The sequence below is a fragment of the Oncorhynchus nerka genome, linkage group LG13 (genome assembly GCF_034236695.1).
Source record: "Oncorhynchus nerka isolate Pitt River linkage group LG13, Oner_Uvic_2.0, whole genome shotgun sequence".
Classification (NCBI taxonomy): domain Eukaryota; kingdom Metazoa; phylum Chordata; class Actinopteri; order Salmoniformes; family Salmonidae; genus Oncorhynchus; species Oncorhynchus nerka.
In genome coordinates, this window is record NC_088408.1 from 60,371,739 (window position 1) to 60,390,092 (window position 18,354).

Below are 18,354 nucleotides of genomic sequence, written 5' to 3' on the forward strand. Positions count from 1 at the left end.
GAAAGATTGGACATAAATGACAGGCATTGCTGCCACACCTTACCCACCGCCCTCAAGTTAAGTGGGCCAATTTGAACCAAAAACAAAAGTCCATAAACAATTTATTTGAAGTACATATCAAGCAAAGAGTCACCTTTTTTAAGCATACAAAATGTTCTCACGGGAAGTTTCATTCAAATTTAAATTTGTCTGATGACACCAACAAGTTATTCTACTAAAGTATTCAGAACCACATTTAATTACACGTCATAGATTAAAAATAGGGTGTTCAGGTACAGAGTACTGACCAGAATATCTGAGTTCACACAAATAAGAACAAAGCAAACAGTCACCTCGCGATGGTTGAGGCAGGGTGGATAATATTTCACCACAATGTGACTCCTACAGCTTTTCCACCTGCCAATATGCGTGACCACATGGTTTTAACACTCATCATGTTCAATGGGACCAACTTTTTCTGAATAAACCTATGGAGTTTCATGGGACTTCAACCGTGTATGATTGACGACCATACAACAACAGAAAAAAAAACAAGTATATCCACAGTATAACTGTGAATATCCACAGTTAAGCGACTACTGCTTCTTGGCTTTTTTCTGCTTCTTCTGAGCCTTGCTGGCGTCTTCGTGGGCCTTTCTCTTGGCCGTCAGTTTGTTAACCTGCGAGGGGAAAGTAGAGTTAATGAGTTAATGAACAGTGGAGTAAAATCGAGAATTCATGGGTGTGCAACCAAGGTCACATGCTCTCTAAAAGGGCTATTGTTTTCGCGAGCAAGGTTTCCAGGGCCTGGCTATTCAAACCCTGTTAATCATTATCCCTCCAGCTCAATAGGTAGGTACTGGGTACAAAGATAGCAGCCTAGTGGAAAGTACACAGCCAGTTATCCCAAAATGTCAGGCCTGATCCTCTACCTCCATGTATATTAATACGGCTGTGAGACTAGCTGTTCCCGAGGCGAATGTACTGATGGGTCTAACACAGTAATGTGCTGCGTCTATCCATCGCCGTTAAGAGTATTTGTCCCCTTGTTATTAGACCTTCAACTAAAACCTAATATTAGATAGGAAACATGAGTGAACATGAACAAATAACAAAATGTGATACTTATTTGATTTATTTAGTAAACAAATTTAAAAAGGAACCAATGCCCATGTGAACAGGTAATTGCCCCCTTACACATGTGGTTCCGGAGTTAATCCGTATTTTTTGTTGCATAAACTACTCATTTCAGGTCCTGCCACAACATCTCAAAATCAGGTTTAGGTCTGGACTTTGACTTGGCCATTCAAACTTGAAATGTGTAGCTTTACAGCCATTCTGATGTAGACTTGCTTGTGTGTTTTGGATCATTGTCTTGATTGAGATGTGGCAGGCCCTGAAAGTGCAGTTTATGCTCAAAAACCCCCAAATGTCACTGAGTTAAAGAAGCTCTGCATGGAAGAGTGGGACAAAATTCCTCCACAGCGACGTGAGAGACTGATCAACAACTTGAGGAAGCGTTTGGTTGGAGTCATTGCAGCTAAAGGTGGCACAACCAGTTATTGAGTGTAAGGGGGCAATTACTTTTTCACACAGGGGCATTAGGTGTTGCATAACTTTAAAACAACAAAACAAAAAACGTAAATGTTTGTGTTATTCCCTCAGGTTTATCTAATATTAGGTTTTGGTTGAAGATCTGACAACTCAAGGTAAAAAATTACACTAAAACAGAGAATATTCAGAAAGGGGGAAATACTTTTTCACAGCCCTGTATCTATGTAAATATCTATCTCCATCGACAGGCAAAGGGACGCAGTGATGGCATGTGATGTGCCTTGTCGGTTTGGCCGGTGCGCAGCGGAGGGAACTCACCTCTCGGGTCGTCCTCTTCTTGCCAAACATGATCTTGTCGTACAGGTACTTCTCCTTCTTCTTCATCATCATGATGGCCAGACGCTTCTCCTCTGCCTTCTCCTCCTGCTCAAGGCGCACCTTGTTCCCCACGGAACCAGTTTCCCAGGGTTTCACTTTGCCGGGGGTCACCTTCACCGCCAAAGTCTGCGGGGATAGGAGAGAAAAGAGACGTCTAAGGGTGTGTCCAAAATGGCACTCCATAGTGCACTACGCCCTACGATAATGTTTTATGTTAGATGAAACAGGCCATTCAGATGGTAAAACTAGAGAGCAAGGGTCATCTAGATTCAGCCACGGGAAGATACTTGAGCGGAAGGTCAGGAACATAATTCTAAATAACTTGTAGACTGCAAATTGACCGGAAGAAACCCAAACTGATATAATATTTGACTAAAACAATTTCAAAACCTTGCTTAAAATTTCTATACAATCAAATACCTCCCTCTATAATGCGAGAGAATACTAATTATGATTGTTTTCTTCAAAATTAAAACCACTTGTAGCGGACTTTAAATGTATATATTTTGTTGAAAACATGGGAGGGGGCAGATCAAATCACCCGAGGCCAAATTCGGCCCGTGGGCCACCAGTTGTGGAACCCTGGTGTAGAGACTGCTAGGATTCTCTCACCTTGCCCTGGGCTCGCGTACCCTCCATCTTCTTCAGATTCTTCTCCTCGGTCAACTCTTCATCGTCCACATCATCCTCCTCCTCTTCATCATCATCATCATCATCCTCTTCATCCTCCTCCTCCTCCTCCTCTTCATCCTCTTGTACTGATATTTAAAGAAAAAAATGGTTGAACATTTTAGTTCAACGCAACATACATCATGCAGGTGCAGAAACATGTGAAGCAGAGAGCAGAGAGGGACAAAGTATATTGAAAGCATGCGCTTCCACACAGGTGTGGTTCCTGAGTTAATTAAGGCTTAGGGTAATGTATAAAAATGCTCAGCAGGCCATTATTTTGGCCACCATGGCTATGGTTGGATGTTATAGGATGACAATGCCCCCATCCACAAAATTGGATGTTCCAAGTCCACAACAATGCTTAAACCACATCAGGAGACCTCGAGGGTAAAAACCGAAGAAATGTGGATTAAAATGCGCACCAGCCAGAGATCGTTGGTTAGTGGTGTTTCTGTGGCGCTCATGTGATTGCAGAGTTTGCTAAACAAATGGCCACTGAATTGATGCAAATAATCATATTCTGCCAGGTAGGCATACGCTACTTTGTAGTAAACATTTAATTGAGAAGGTTTTTCCATCTACCAGAAGACGGTTGTCATTACATTAAGACTCATCGCTAACGGCTACAAATAGTGGCAGACAAACGCGCACAGACAGATGGGCAGAATGTTCAGAAAGGAAAATACAAATCACTGATGCATTTTGTTAATGTCTTATGATAATAATATTGGGCAAATTAATCAATTTTCTAATAAGTTCAATACATTTTAGATGATTTTGTTTTGTTCAAACAATTTATTCCGTTTTAAAATCTGGGTTCGATCTGGCCCCTACGAGTAGTCACTGAATTGTTTGAGGAGCATGAAAATTATGTAAACCATATGCCATTGCCGCCTCAGTCATCAGATCTCAACCCAATTGAACACTTATGGGAGATTCTAGAGCGGCATCGGAGACAGGTTTCCACTTCAAAACACCAAATGATGTAATCACTCGTGGAAGAATGGCGTCGCACCCCTCCCATAGAGTTCCAGATACTTTGAGAATCTATGCCATGGTGCATTGAAGCAATGAGCCCAAAGCCCTATTAAGACACTATGTTAAAATGTCTTTAGCGGTTAACTGTAGGTTGCATAGGAAAATGGCACCCTATTCCCTTCTACAGTGCACTACTTTTGACCAGAGTCCAGCTCTGCTCGGCTCTTACCGGGCTTCTCCCCCCGCTGCAGGGCCATGAGCTTTAACTTCTCCGGGGGAACGTAGTCGCCGTCCTTCTCCTCCACGAAGGGCGAGAGGTGGGGTGGCAGCGTCGTCCCCAGGAAGTAGTCCTCAACGGGCAGGCGCATCTGGGCGTTGACGGAGTCAAACACCCACTGGGGCTGGATGTAGTACCTGGAGCAGGACACGACCACCAGGCACAAGGTTAGTTACACACCTGCCTGCCTCCTTTACGACCAAGGTTTCTACACAGATATGGATCAAACTGGGTTCAAATAATAGCCATCTTCTTTCAAATACTTTAAGTGTTTGATCCAGACGGTCTGGAGTGCCAGATGGGCGGAGTTTGCACCTTTGGGACTACAGCCAGTCAACCCAACCCACCTTTGAATGTAACATTTAAACATTCCAAAAATATTTGAGACAATTCACACATTGGCAAGTTGAATTGGCAACAGCTGAAGACATAAAGGTCTGGACAGGGTTAGTAGGCCCATAGTGTCGGCATTATGTACCCTGTTTAAAGCTAATCTCTACGAAGAGCGATAAAGGGGACAAGAACTGTCACACGTGGCTCTGCCCACAGACTTCACCCCCTGGAAGCCCTCGATAACAGGGGCCTTTGAGCGGCCAGAGCAGGAAGAGGCCCTTTGAAAGGGGACATTGTGGGGATGAGCTGAGCCCATCTCGGAGGGGGGACTGAAGGAGAAGGAAACCCCCCAACCAGAGCAACAGTTAGCAGCCGGGCAACAAAACACTTGGGTCTGTAAAATAGCCCTGGCTGAAATAAAATTGTGATTTGAACGAGGGGTGGGGGTTGTATTATTTTTTTCAAAGATCATTCATGCAAAGATTGTGAATGAATGGCAAGACATTGGCAACGACTGCAATGAGTTCAGATAAAGTGATATGAACCGTCGGGTTCCCTTCACCTGTTAATGTACTGCTTGTCCATGTCAGGCCTGTCTACAATCTGATGAGTGATTGTCTCGTCGGTCACTTCATAGGTGCCACCGATGCAGAGGGACTTGTCCCAGGACACCTCGGCACCAAAACACCTGTCAGACAGAGAGGGATGGAGATTTTTTTTAACTTTAAAAAACAATGGTTCACTTCACGGTGGATCAAAGCTCCCCTTTGAGGCGCGGTGTGGCATGGAAACCATCCCCAAAAGCTTTGGCTTGCTTTTACTTCCCAGGGTGCCATAATGTCTGTGGCGGTTCTCACCTCAGGATAAAAGCCAGTGACTCTCTGGGAACTTCCCTGTTCAAGAAGAACTTGAGCCCTTCAAAAAGCTTTTTCTGGGCCTCCTGCTCTTTCTGCTCCTTCTCTCTGGCCTGCATATTCTCCTGGTCCTCCTGAAGAAAGACAGAAGGGGTGGGTGAAAGGAGACAGAAAAAGCTTTTAGAAGGGAACACAGGCAGTTAGTGGGGTGGTTTGGTTGCATCATGTTGTTTATAAAACAGCTTGTAGCCACCGAGGAGTGCTGCCCAGTCTAACACTGCTAATGAGGTAAATCCACCGGGGAATAACGTGAGCCTCTCTCTGTAGACCCACTGATTTTCAGAGTGTGTCCTTTCTGTGAGCAATTAGTTCTATCAGTTATTTTTATCCCATCCCATCTTCAAATTGCCTAACAGTGATTTAGAAAGAACATCAACGTCAAATACCGAGGACGACTTTTGTATCAGAAATATCAATTTACGACGAGAGTGCACTACAAATAGTTCCTCCAACCACAAAGACCTGGGAAAGAAAGGGCTTTCTAAATGGAAGGAATGAAAGGTGAACATGGGAGACTTTGGTCATAACACACTCCTGACCACCTGGTAGCTAATTTACTCAGTGTCTCCTTACCCCCTCGGTAGGGAAAAGGTCCAGCTGGTTCTCCTCCTCCTCTGCGGTGGCGACCACCCGTGCCAGGCTGGCACTCAGGGCTGACAGTTTCTGTTGAGCGCATGAAACTCAGTTTTCAGGTTCAGTTTACACACAGCTTAAAAACACATTTCTACTGATAGAGTACCATCAAGGACGGGCTGGTAGCCCAGATCAATAAAGAGAGATGTCGTCCTGTCCGACATATACAGGAATCCTCAAGTTAATATTTAGTTTACTCATTGATTTGTATCAATCCATAACAGTGATGAAAAGGCCCACCTCCAAGTAGCTCTCTGAGTCCATAGCGTAGTCCTCCTCGTGCTCTGCCTTCAACTCCGACTCAGCTTTGCTGTCCAGCTGGAGAGATGGGTAGCGTTAGCCACAGCGCAGACAGACAACAAATAGCAGGCCAATGTCCTCTGTATACTACAAGACAATATAATGTTCATCTACAAAAAGAACATGGTTACGAAAAAGGCGCCGCTTGTGACGCGAGATGGCTGAAATGGTTCTACAGGATCGTATTCATTAGGGCACACTGTAGCAAAATGTTTTGCAACGGAAAACAAAAACAAGCATTTCTTATTCGACTTCCGGTAGCCCCTCCCCATTTCCTTCCGTCTTTCTTCCGCTTGTTGCGTAATGAACACGATGCAAGTTAAGTCCAGGTACTGGGTTACCTTGGGCGGGTAGACCAGGTTGAGGGTCTGGTAGAGGCGGAAGTTAATGAAGCCAAAGAGGGTCGTGTACATCTCTGTGAAGGTGGCCATTACTCTGTAGTCCACATCTGTCGGGTGCTGGGGGAGAAAGGATAGATAATTAAGCCTGAAAGGTTGCATTGTAGAGTCAATGTTGAGGAGAGCCAGGTACACTTATCAAGTTCCTCTAATTTACCCACAATTAACAGCATCAACTTAAATTTGCCATCAAGCAATGTCTCTCACTCCATTCTCAGATTGATTATTTTCTATAAGCACAGTGTGAAGGAATGTGTGTTTGGGTATCAGACCATAATATAATTTCTATGGGCATACATCTAAACATCTAAGATGGCCTTGTTCAAAATTCTCACATTAAATAGTAAACCAAATAAAAACAAGGAGATGTATAGAGGAAAACAATAAGTTGAATCCTAATATTCTATGGGATTCAGTGAAGGTTGTCATTTGTGCGAAACTAAAATCACACTCACAACATTCCAGAAGAAAGCTAGATTGGCTATATATCAGAATTTGATTAAGGAGTTGAAAGGTATGGAACAAAAAGAAAAGATCACTTGATCCATTGATCCACAACAAATTAAAGAAACAAGGAGAAAAATAGATTATATTCTTAGTAACAATAATTTAAACAGAATTCATGAGGGGAGGCCGTAAAGCTACAAGACTGCTAGATAGACGAATACACAGATATATTTTGTATTTGGTAAGATAAGAGATCCACAAAGTAGACAAATTAAACACTGACCCATGACCATAACCACGAGTCCGACGCAAAGGATATACTGCTTTGACAAGACCAGGCAGTGTCAGAGAAAGGCCACAATTATTATTAGTTTATAGACTCCAGTCACCCAAATCATACACTGTTCTCTCTGCTACCGCACGGCAAGCGGTACCGGAGTAACAAGTCTAGGTCCAAAAGGCTTCTTAACAGCTTCTACCCTCAAGCCATTGAACAGTTAATCAAATGGCTACCCGGAACTATTTGCATTGTCCCCACGCCACCCCCCATTTTTACACTGCTGCGACACTGTTTACTATCCATGCATAGTCACGTTACCTCTACCTACACGTACATAATACCTCAATTACCTCGACTAACCGGTGCCCCCGCACATTGTACCGGAACCCCCTGTAAATAGCCTCGCTACTGTTATTTTATCGTTGCTCCATCATTATGTTATATATGTAGGCAAGCATTTCACTGTAAGGTGTTGTATTCGGCGCATGTGACAATTTGATTTGATTTTGTTTTTACACTGCTGCTACTCGCTGCTTATTATCTATGCATAGTCACTTTACCCCTACCAACACATAACCTCGACTAACCTGTACCAACCTGTACCCCCGCACATTGACTCGGTATATAGACTCGTTATTGTTATGTAATTTTCTCGTGTTAAATTATGATTGAAAAAATATATTTTCTAAAATATTTCTTGAACTGCATTGTTGGTTAAGGGTTTGTAAGTAAGCAATTCACGGAAAGGTCTACACCCGTTGTATTCGGTGCATGTGCCAAATACAATTTGATAGCGCATATATATTTGAGGGCTATTACAAAAACATGTATACTCAAACACCCACAGCAGATGAGGATATAATGAAGTAGTTTCTCAATTCTCTAAATTTGCCATTTATTGGGAAAAAAACTGAATGATGCGCTCACGGCACCCATTATAGAGGAAGGGATAGTGAGTGCAGTTACTAGAGTTAAAAACAACATCTTCTGGGAGCGACATATTCCTATCAGAGTGGTACAAAACCTTTGCGGAATTGACCCCATTGCTTAGATCACCTCTCAATTGGACCTTGAATGAGGGCCTTACTCCACCATCGTGGAAGGCAGCTATTATTTCAATAACCAAAGGCAAAGAAATTATGTAATAGCTACTGCCGTGTCAATTTTAAATGTATATTATAAACTCTATACCTCAATTATATCCAAGAGATTTGAGAAGTTCATGCCAGATATGATTGATTAAGACCAAACTGGATTCATTAAGGGTTGTCAAACACAAGACAATATTAGAAGGACTTTACATTTTATCAATGCTATTCAAAAATTGGAGAAAAGTGAAGCGTTGGTTAGCCTAGATGCAGAGAAGGCGTTTGATTGTGTGAATAGAACATTTCTATGAATCAAAGTCATTTATCAGAATCCGAAAGCTGGAATAAAAGGTGAATGGGAATTTGACAAACAAGATTAACCTCAAAGGGGCACACGACAGGGTTGTTGCTTGTCGCCCACACTTTTCACCCTGTATATAGAGCCTCTAGCGCAGGCAATTAGAGAGAGAACCTAGGGGTTTTCACTGTGGGAGAAGAACATCATTGGACTATTTGCAGATAATGTCATAGTGTATTTGAATAACCCAGAGCCAAGTTTCCCTAAGCTGATGAATCTATTACAGGAAAATGGTCATTACATTATAAATTGAATGTGCTTAAAAACACAGATCCTGACATTTAACTTCTCCTCCAGAAATGAACACCAAATTTGGTTTGAAGTGGAATTCCCTCGAAGATATATAAAGCGAACTACAACCATATAAAATGTAGATCAAGAGAGGTGTTTTGAGATGGTCCATAGTACAAATGGATTTCAACTCCAGAATATAAGTGTAAACATTGTACTTATTTCAATCTCTTCCAATTATAATACCTCAAAGTCAATATAGAGTATGGGACAAACTGATATCGAGATTTATCTGGGATGGCAAAAAAAAAAACTAGGATTCTATACTGCACATTGCAACTTCCCAAGGATAAAGGAGGGAGGGCTCTACCCAACCATATGTCTATGCAGCACAACTCAGATCCATAGTTTAATGGTGTGATCAAAGTTACTGTGCAATATGGAAGGATATATAGAGGAGCATAACGGGAAAGCCAACCCAAACGTTGGTGGGAGATAGGGAACTATTTAAGACCATGGAGGACATACTGGACCCAATAACAACATTCACGTTAGATATTCGGTTTGATATGGTCTGGAAACACAAAATTGGAGAGAATAATTATTATGATGATGAGATGTGCATATGTCAAATTTAAATCTGGCACATATGATCAGAGTTTTAAACATTGGCTTAATCAGGGTTTAACAGCATTGTGTACCACTGTTGAGAATGGGAAGATTGTGTTTTCAGGATCTAAAGGAAACATACAGAACCAGGATTTTTTAGATACTAAACAGTTAAGTGGATTACTATCTCAAAAGGAGCTAAAGCATATAAACTCAACCATGGACTAAAATTGAGTTTTGTGAGCAATTAGTAAAGCATATAAGGCAAGTAGGGTAATCTCAGTATTATACCAAGGCTTGATAGAAAGTAAAGAAAACTGTTGTAGAGCAAGGACATTTTTGAAAAATGAATCCACTTTAAATCTCAGAAGATGAAGAGTGGAAGAGCGTGTACAACACAACAGGCAACGACTAACTCAAAAATATGGACAGAGTTACGTTGGAAGAACCTGAATCGATTCTTTATTACAGCTAAAATTATGAGTGAACTTTGTACGCAACAAATGTGTTGGAGAATGTGTGGACACATGGGAGCTAACCACTATCATATCTTCTGGAAATGCTAAAAATGTGTGTTTTGGGATAACGTGTGTTCTACTATTAAAGACATCCTGGGCTAGGATGGTGTGCCTAGGACTTGCTCTGGCTGTCTACCTAGGAAATGTACAGGATGAAATAAGGGCATGTGAATAGTATATGATTAGGAACCTTCTTGCAGCTAGTAAGAAAGCTATAACAAAGAATGGTATAAATCAGATCCTCCCAAACTAGATGATTGGTTAGCCATTATACAATAAGTCGATATGGAAATGATATATTATTTGTTAAGAAATAAGGGAAAACAAGTTTGAGGCCAGATGGGAGAAATTGATATGGTTTGAAGCTCAGTAATGGGACATTAACTACTAAATGTGGTTATGACATAACTGTATGTACGTTGGTGATGTGAATATTGTACACAACGTATCCCTGAACCCCGGTCTTTTGCATGTATTTTTTTGTATACATTTTACCATGGTGAATTTCTGTACATAGTGGCAAAATCTATAAAAATTCAAAGTATATAAATAAAATTTTAAAAACACAAAATGTCTCTTTGAACTGCTGTGATGTGACTCAGCACTTACATCATGGGCAAACTGGTAGGGCACGAGCCAGGTGATGAGCTGTCCAAGGACCTCTGCCTGATAGTAAATCCCCTTGATGGAGAGGAAAACCTGCCAGGGAAAGCAAAACCATGTCAAGTGTACTGCGGAATATGAGTTATTCTCTTTGCTATAGAGCATGCATCTCATTCAGACGAATTCAATGTGAACTAACCACTCCAAAACTGCTTTCACAACACTTAATAGGCTTCTAACACTGCTAAGTGCACTGAACAAAAACATAAAACGGCAAGTGTTGGTCCCATGTGTCATGAGCTAAAAAAATAAATATTTTGGGCACAAATTTGTTTACGTCGCCATTAGTGGGCATTTCTCCTCTGCCAAGATAATCCAGCCACCTGACAGGTGTGGCATATCAAGAAGCTGACTAAACATGATCATTACACAGGTGCACCTTGTGCCCTGGACAATAAAAGGCCACTTTAAAATGTGCAGTTGTGTCAACCAACACAATGGCATAGATGTCTCAAGTTGAGGGAGCGTGCAATTGGCATGCTGACTGCAGGAATGTCCACCAGCGCTAATGACCTAATGTTCATTTCTCTACCATAAGCTGCCGCCACTATTATATTAGAGAATTTGGCAACCAGCCTCACAACTGCAGACCACGTGTCAGCACGCGAGCCCAGGACCTCCACATCTGGCTTCCTCACCTGCAGGATCATTTGAGGAGGCGTTGTAGAGGTCCTGAGGAGTGTGTGTGTATGTAATGAAGCCCTTGTGTGTAAAAACAAATTCTGATTGGGGAGCCAGGCCCAGCCAGTGGGTGGGCCTAAGCCCTCCCGGGCCCACCCATGGCTGTACCCCTGCCCAGTCATGTTAAATCCACAGATTAGGCCTAATACATTTCTTTAAATTGACTGATTTCCTTATATGAACTGTAACTCCGTAAAATCTTTGAAATTGTTGCATGTTGCATTTATATTATTGTTCAGTACATACGGAAAGTATTCAGACCACTTGAATTTTTCAACATTTTGTTACATTACAGCCCCATTCAAAAATGGTTTCAGTAAATGGTTTTCCTCAATCTACACACAATACCCCATAATGACAAAGCATAAGCAGGTTTTTTTTTTTTTTGCAAATGTATTAAAAATAAAAAACAGAAATACCTCATTTATACAAGTATTCAGACCCTTAGCTATGAGACTCGAAATTGAGCTCCGGTGCATCCTTTTTCCACTGATCATCCTTGAGATGTTTCTACAACTTGATTGGAGTCCACCTGTGGTAAATTCAATTGATTGGACATGATTTGGAAAGGCACACACCTGTCTGTCTATATAAGGTCCCACAGTTGACAGTGCATGTCAGAGAAAAAAACAAACCATGAGGTTGAAGGAATTACCTGTAGAGATCTGAGACAGGACTGTGTCGAGGCACCAATCTGGGGAAAGACACCCCAAAGAATTCTACAGCACTGAAAGTCCAAGAACACAGTGGCCTCCATCATTCTTAAACAAAAGAAGTTTGGAACCACCAAGACTATTCCTAGAGCTGGCCGCCCGGCAAAACTGAGCAATCGGGGGAGAAGGGCCTTGGTCAGGGAGGTGACCAAGAACCCAATGGTCACTCTGACAGAGCTCCAGAGTTCCTCTGTAGAGATAGGAAAACCTTCCAGAAGGACAATCATCTCTGCAGCACTCCACCAAATCACACCTTTATGGTAGAGTGGCCAGACTGAAGCCATTCCTCAGTAAAAGGCACATGACAGCCTGCTTGGAGTTTGCCAAAAGGCACCTAAAGACTGGCAGACCATGAGAAACAAGATTATATGGTCTGATGAAACCAAGATTGAACTCTCTGGTCTGAATGCCAAGTGTCACATCTGGAAGAAACCTGGCACCAACCCTACGGTGAAGCATGGTGGTGGCAGCATCATGCTATGGGGATGTTTTTCAGCGGCAGGGAATGGGAGACTAGTCATGATTGAGGGAAAGATGAACGGAGCAAAGTACAGTGAGATCCTTGATGAAAACCTGCTCCAGAGCGCACAGGACCTCAGACTGGGGGCGAAGGTTCACCTTCAAACAAGACAACGACCCTAAGCACACAGCCAAAACAATGCAGGAGTGGCTTCGGGACAAGTCTCTGAATGTCCTTGAGTGGCCTAGCCACTAGCCACTGGACTTGAACCAAATCGAATATCTCTGGAGACAACTGAAAATAGCGGTCCTATCCAACCTGACAGAGCTTGAGAGGATCTGCAGAGAAGAGTGGGAGAAACTCCCCAAATACTGGTGTGCCAAGCTTGTAGTTTCATACCCAAGAAGACTCGAGGCTGTAATCGCTGCCAAAGGTGTTTCAACAAAGTACTGAGTAAAGGGTCTGAATGTGATATTTCCGTTTTTAATAAAAAATATTTTTGCTGTGTCATTATGGGGTACTGTGTGTAGATTGATGGGGAAAAAAATATTTAAGCAATTTTAGAATAAGGCTGTAACTGAAATGTTTTGCCAAAGTCAAGGGGTCTGAAAACTTTGAATGCACTGTATACACAATTGTCATGACTTAAATCCATTTCAGAGACTATTGTACATGTAACAGTCAGTATCATGCCCACACTCATTTTTATTGAGGACCAACTATTTATGTTAGCGAGGACACATCTGCAGTCTCGTCCTCCCTACCTTCCTGAGAGAGCGAGATGTGACTACGTAGTTCATCCACTCCACAGTGAGGCGTCGGCACAGCGTGATGGTCTGGACGTGGCACTTCCCCGTGCGGGCAAAGGTGGAGAACAGGAAGCACATAGAGAGGGCGTCGTCGATGTCACGGAGGGCATCGATGAAAGTGGGGTACCTGGCACACAAATAGACCCGAACATAACCCTCAGCAGAATTGTAGGACATCCTTTACAAATGTTATGTGTTGACATGAGCCGTAAACAGGGCTCAACACCATAGAGATCTTATGACTTGCCATGGCTATTGATATGGAGATCTCTGTGCATGTGCAGGATTTTTATTGTTACGTAGCTGCTGCCCACTCTGGTGCATTCATAGCTTCTGCTCAGTGCTCCCAGTGCTGCTTCCCCATCATTTTTGTTGTTGTTGTTGTTGAATTTTACCCCTTTTTCTCCCCAATTTCGTGGTATACAATTGTTTAGTAGCTACTATCTTGTCTCATTGCTACAACTCCCGTACGGGCTCGGGAGAGACGAAGGTTGAAAGTCATGCGTCCTCCGATACACAACCCAACCAAGCCGCACTGCTTCTTAACACAGCGCCATCCAACCCGGAAGCCAGCCGCACCAATGTGTCGGAGGAAACACTGTGCACCTGGCAACCTTGGTTAGCGCGCACTGCGCCCAGCCCGCCACAGGAGTCGCTGGTGCGCGATGAGACAAGGATTTCCCTACCGGCCAAACCCTCCCTAACCCGGACGATGCTAGGCCAATTGTGCGTCGCCCCACGGTCGCGGCCGGTTACGACAGAGCCTGGGCGCGAACCCAGAGTCTCTGGTGGCACAGCTGGCGCTGCAGTACAGCGCCCTTAAAGAGAAACAACAGTTCATCATGAGCAGCAGCTACATAGGGTAAGGGCTGGGCGACATGGCCAAAATATCCTATCACGGTATTTAAAAAGAAATTGACGGTATGACTGTGTTTATGATTTGAATAATAAAAGTTATACATTTTCTACGAGTAGTGTGTGACCCGAGTAGTGTGCAACACATACATTCTATGTGATTTCAATGGGTCTTTCTACATTCTGATGGTTTTATACTGTTCAATTCAACTTCAACCAAAAATAATTCCCTGCATTTTCATACATTTCTGCACTCATTTGAGATCATTTCCACACTGCCATGTAGGGCTGCAAAGATATGGGGCAAAAACAAAAATCCAGGCCATATTTTTAACCAAATGTTTCAATTGCGATTTAGATCAAAACACTTGGGTGAACTGTTGGAAGCATGGGAAAAAATATGATTATTATAATTCTACAGTTAGAAGATAATAGTGGGCACTTTGAATACAGTGTTAATTGACATGACAACAAATGAAAATGCCAGAGTTATCGTGACAGGGTAGGAACCAAAGTGTTGGTTAGTGCTTCCAAGGGGACCCTATAATCTTTGGCAACATTAAAACGTTATCTTCACTACTTCATGTAGCTAACATATTTATGCTGTGCGTACTCCTCTCTCATTTAGAAGATACTGATTTGATTTAGGCCTACACCATCACTGGTATTATCAGGCTCTATAGCTAGCTCTGTTTAGTCTGACTCAGTACAGCTTACTAGCGATTAGCAGCTAACACGACTTAGCCACAATGTGCTAAGAAATAACAAACTAGCGTTTTTTGCAGATAAAGAATTTAATCGTGCAATTATAGAATGCTTATGGATTTGTATTAAAAAGAATTGTAGTCATCAACATCGCTGCATTGGCCAAGCAAACTGAACGCAAGTGCACGTACTCGAACAACAAAAAGGGCACTCCTTGAGTGACAGTGGGCAAGGCAAGTTGTGTGGTAAGTAGCATGGAGAGAGAGAGAGAGCGGAGAGAGAACTCAAGTAGCAGAGTAAACTATAACATTCAACTAGAGATGTAGATGGTAAAGTAAAAACCCAAAACGGTCCATGCATCAATACCGGTATATCGTAAAATACGGTATACCGCCCAGCCCTACATAGTGTGCGTAAAATAACATGCACAGAACATGATCCAGATCCTTAGCTATGAGGAAAAGTCTTCCAGAAAGGCGGGAGCAGAAAGTGAGTATTGGCAGTCACTGCCTATTTTCTATTTCCTGAGCACCTTCCTAATATTGAGTTGCTCCCCATTTTCTCTCAGAACAGTCTCGATTCATCGGGACACAAACAATACAAGATGTCAAAAACATTCCACTGGGATAATGGCCCAGATTGATTACAATGCTTCCAACAGTTGTGTCAAGTTGGCTGGATGTCCTTTTGGTGGTGGACCATTCTTGATATACACGGGAAACTGTTGAGCGTGAAAAATCCAGAAGCGTTGCAGTTCTTGACACAAACCGGAGAACCTGGCACCTTTTACCATACCCTGTTCAAAAGGCACTTAAATATTTTGTATTGCCCATTCACCCTCTGAATGGCAGTTTTAACCTGTCTCTTCCCCTTCATCTACACCGATTGAAGTGGATTTTACAGGTGACATCAATATGGGATCAGAGCTTATACCTGGATTCACGGTCATGGAAAGAGCCAAATGTTCCTAATATTTTGAACATTCAGTGTATGTAATTGTATGCTCAACATTGCCATCTCCTGTTTGCAGTTGGCACTGCAGTGGATTGAGACGTCACCTCTCCTTGATGATGTGGTCCAGTTTGTAGCCAGGCTTGTTTTCTCTCAGTCTTTCCACCCCTGTCCATTCCGCCTTTCCATATGCCTTCCTCAGTTTACGCACAAACACCTACCAGAGACAGAACAGGACAAGGCAGCCTTACTAGATTTGCCCCTTGATTTGAAAATAGTGGACTGAAAATTCAGTCTGGTACAAAAATGTCAATAAACAAAGATGTCTGTATAGTAGTCAAAACACTTGTTTAAAACATTACCTTGTACTCTCTGAACTTTCGAACGATGGGCTCGTGCAGGAGGAACCGGATGTCTTTGAACAGGTAGAATGTGCGGGGGGCCGTGGAACCCTTGTTCACCTTCTTCTTGTGCTTAGGCTCATGAGGGTAGATGCCTTTCAGAATACACAGGCGTCTGTGGAACACAGGACAAAGATGCAGACTCAATTTGGCATAGCAGAAACTAATACCAGAGGCAACCATGCAATTACATTCACAACCAGAGTACAAGGCTGTTTACACTAGACAATATAGGGAAGAAAACAGACTGGAATAAGGAGGGCCTACAACTCACAAAACACGTATTATCCATTGTAAAACTTTTGCGACAGTGTGTACTAATGAATACCACCCAAGTTGTGGTGGGTCAGTAGTAACGTTACCCAGTACCTGAAATCTGCCAGGCTTAGCTGCAGCTTCTTGCGGGCTTTGTTCCGTGTGATGTAGTTGGTGGCAGAGCCCCTCTCATACTGAATACAAATGGGTTTACAGTTACTCACAAGATATGAAGACAGTAAAAGATGTGGGGTATTGGAGAAACCTGGCTTTTAGGGAGGATGTCATTCTTAGATTGTTACTACAACACGTGTAACCATACTAATTCGCAAAAAGCATGATGCTGACAATGTTCTGCGCATCTTTTATCACTATTTAGTACTATTGTCTTTTTTAATTCACCAGGTGAAGATGTACCGTACTAACGTTAATGTTAGCAGCTAGGCCAACGTTAACTAGCTAGTATAGAAGTGTCGAAAACAATCTGCATCAACTGCATATAACAAGACTAGACCGACGTAAACTACAATAGTTGAGTACAAAAGACGTGTTTCATGCAAGCAATCTATTACAAAAATATTATTAGCAAGATTATAGTTTTACAGCTAACTAGTAACAGCTACCTAAACATGTTAGGCCTAAAGTAAAATCATAGCTATTTAATGCTGTGCTCAGATAAACTACTGTAGCCAACTTTAGCTTTACGTAGCTAGCAAAATCGTTGGACAATTAATTTGACAGACAGTGACAACCTTACCTTCTTTTTCTGTAGACCCCCCATTTACAATAGATATTTTCGTGTTATTCTAATAAAATACTTTTTTTTGGCTTGACTTCTCTCGACAATCATGTAAACACAACCAACACGAAAAAATACCGTGGCTGATGCACGTGTTGTGTGACATGCGCGGAATAAACTCGCAGGACCCCGACACCTCAAGCTGTCCATTTTAAGGCCTGAATATAAAAGACCTAAAACATAAAAGTAAATCAGTCACATTTAGATGACCCATGTGTGTCTATCTATTCATTGGAAGTAAGTTGGATTTTGAAGAATTCATTCATAATTCATTCAAATACACACAACCAGTCAAAAGGGTTTTTCTTTATTTTTTACTATATTCTACATTGTAGAATAATAGTGAAGACATCAAAACTATGAAATAACGCATATGGAATAATGTAATAACCCAAAAAAGTGTTAAACAAATCAATATATATTTTATATTCTTCAAAGTAGGCACACTTTGCCTTGATGACAGCTTTGCACACTCTTGACCATCTCTCAACCAGCTTCATGAGGTATTCACCGTGAATGCATTTCAATTAACAGGTGTGCCTTGCTAAAAGTTCATTTGTAGAATTTCTATCCTTAATGCATTTGAGCCAATCAGTTGTGTTGTGACAGGGTAGGGGTGGTATACAGAAGGTGGTCCTATTTGGTAAAAGACCAAGTCCATATTATGGCAAGAACAGCTCAAATAAGCAATGAGAAATGACAGTCCATTATTATTTTAAGACATGAAGGTCAGTCAATACGGAACATTTCAAGAACTTTTCCTCAAGTGCAGTCGTAAAACCCATCAAGCGCTATGATGAAACTGGCTCGCATGAAAACCGCCACAGGAAAGGAAGACCAAGAGTTACCTCTACTGCAGAGGATAAGTTCATTATAGTTACCTGCCTCGGAAATTGCAGCCCAAATTAATGCTTCACAGAGTTCAAGTAACAGCCACATCTCAACATCAACTGTTCAGAGGAGACTGCTTGAATCAGGCCTTCATTGTCGAATTGTTGCAAAGAAACCAATACTGAAGGACACCTATAATAAGAAGAGACTTGCTTGGGCCAAGAAACACGAGCAATGGACATTAGACCGGTGGAAATCTGTCCTTTGGTCTGATGAGTCCAAAT

At 42.1% G+C, this 18,354-nt stretch overlaps 1 protein-coding gene across 1 annotated transcript; it reads right to left on the reverse strand.

Moving 5' to 3' along the window:
- Positions 1-84: 84 nt before the first annotated feature.
- pes (pescadillo) lies at positions 85-17,352 on the reverse strand. Its single transcript, XM_029677502.2, has 15 exons — positions 17,198-17,352; positions 16,555-16,634; positions 16,147-16,300; positions 15,892-16,001; positions 13,229-13,400; positions 10,557-10,646; positions 6,360-6,476; positions 5,959-6,036; positions 5,659-5,748; positions 5,029-5,159; positions 4,734-4,859; positions 3,791-3,975; positions 2,524-2,669; positions 1,852-2,037; positions 85-659 (listed from the first exon to the last, which is right to left on the reverse strand). Exons 1-15 carry the CDS (start codon positions 17,219-17,221, stop codon positions 576-578), a joined length of 1,773 nt encoding a protein of 590 aa, XP_029533362.2. The 5' UTR covers positions 17,222-17,352; the 3' UTR covers positions 85-575.
- Between the last annotated feature and the right edge of the window lie 1,002 nt (positions 17,353-18,354).

Coding starts and splice junctions, on each gene's coding strand:
- pes (XM_029677502.2), bottom strand. CDS start 17,221: ATGGGGGGTCTACAGAAAAAGAAG. Junction 16,301..16,554: donor CTAAGCCTGGCAGATTTCAG/GTACTGGGTAAC, acceptor TGTGTTCCACAG/ACGCCTGTGTATTCTGAAAG. Junction 2,670..3,790: donor GCAGCGGGGGGAGAAGCCCG/GTAAGAGCCGAG, acceptor TTTAAATATCAG/TACAAGAGGATGAAGAGGAG.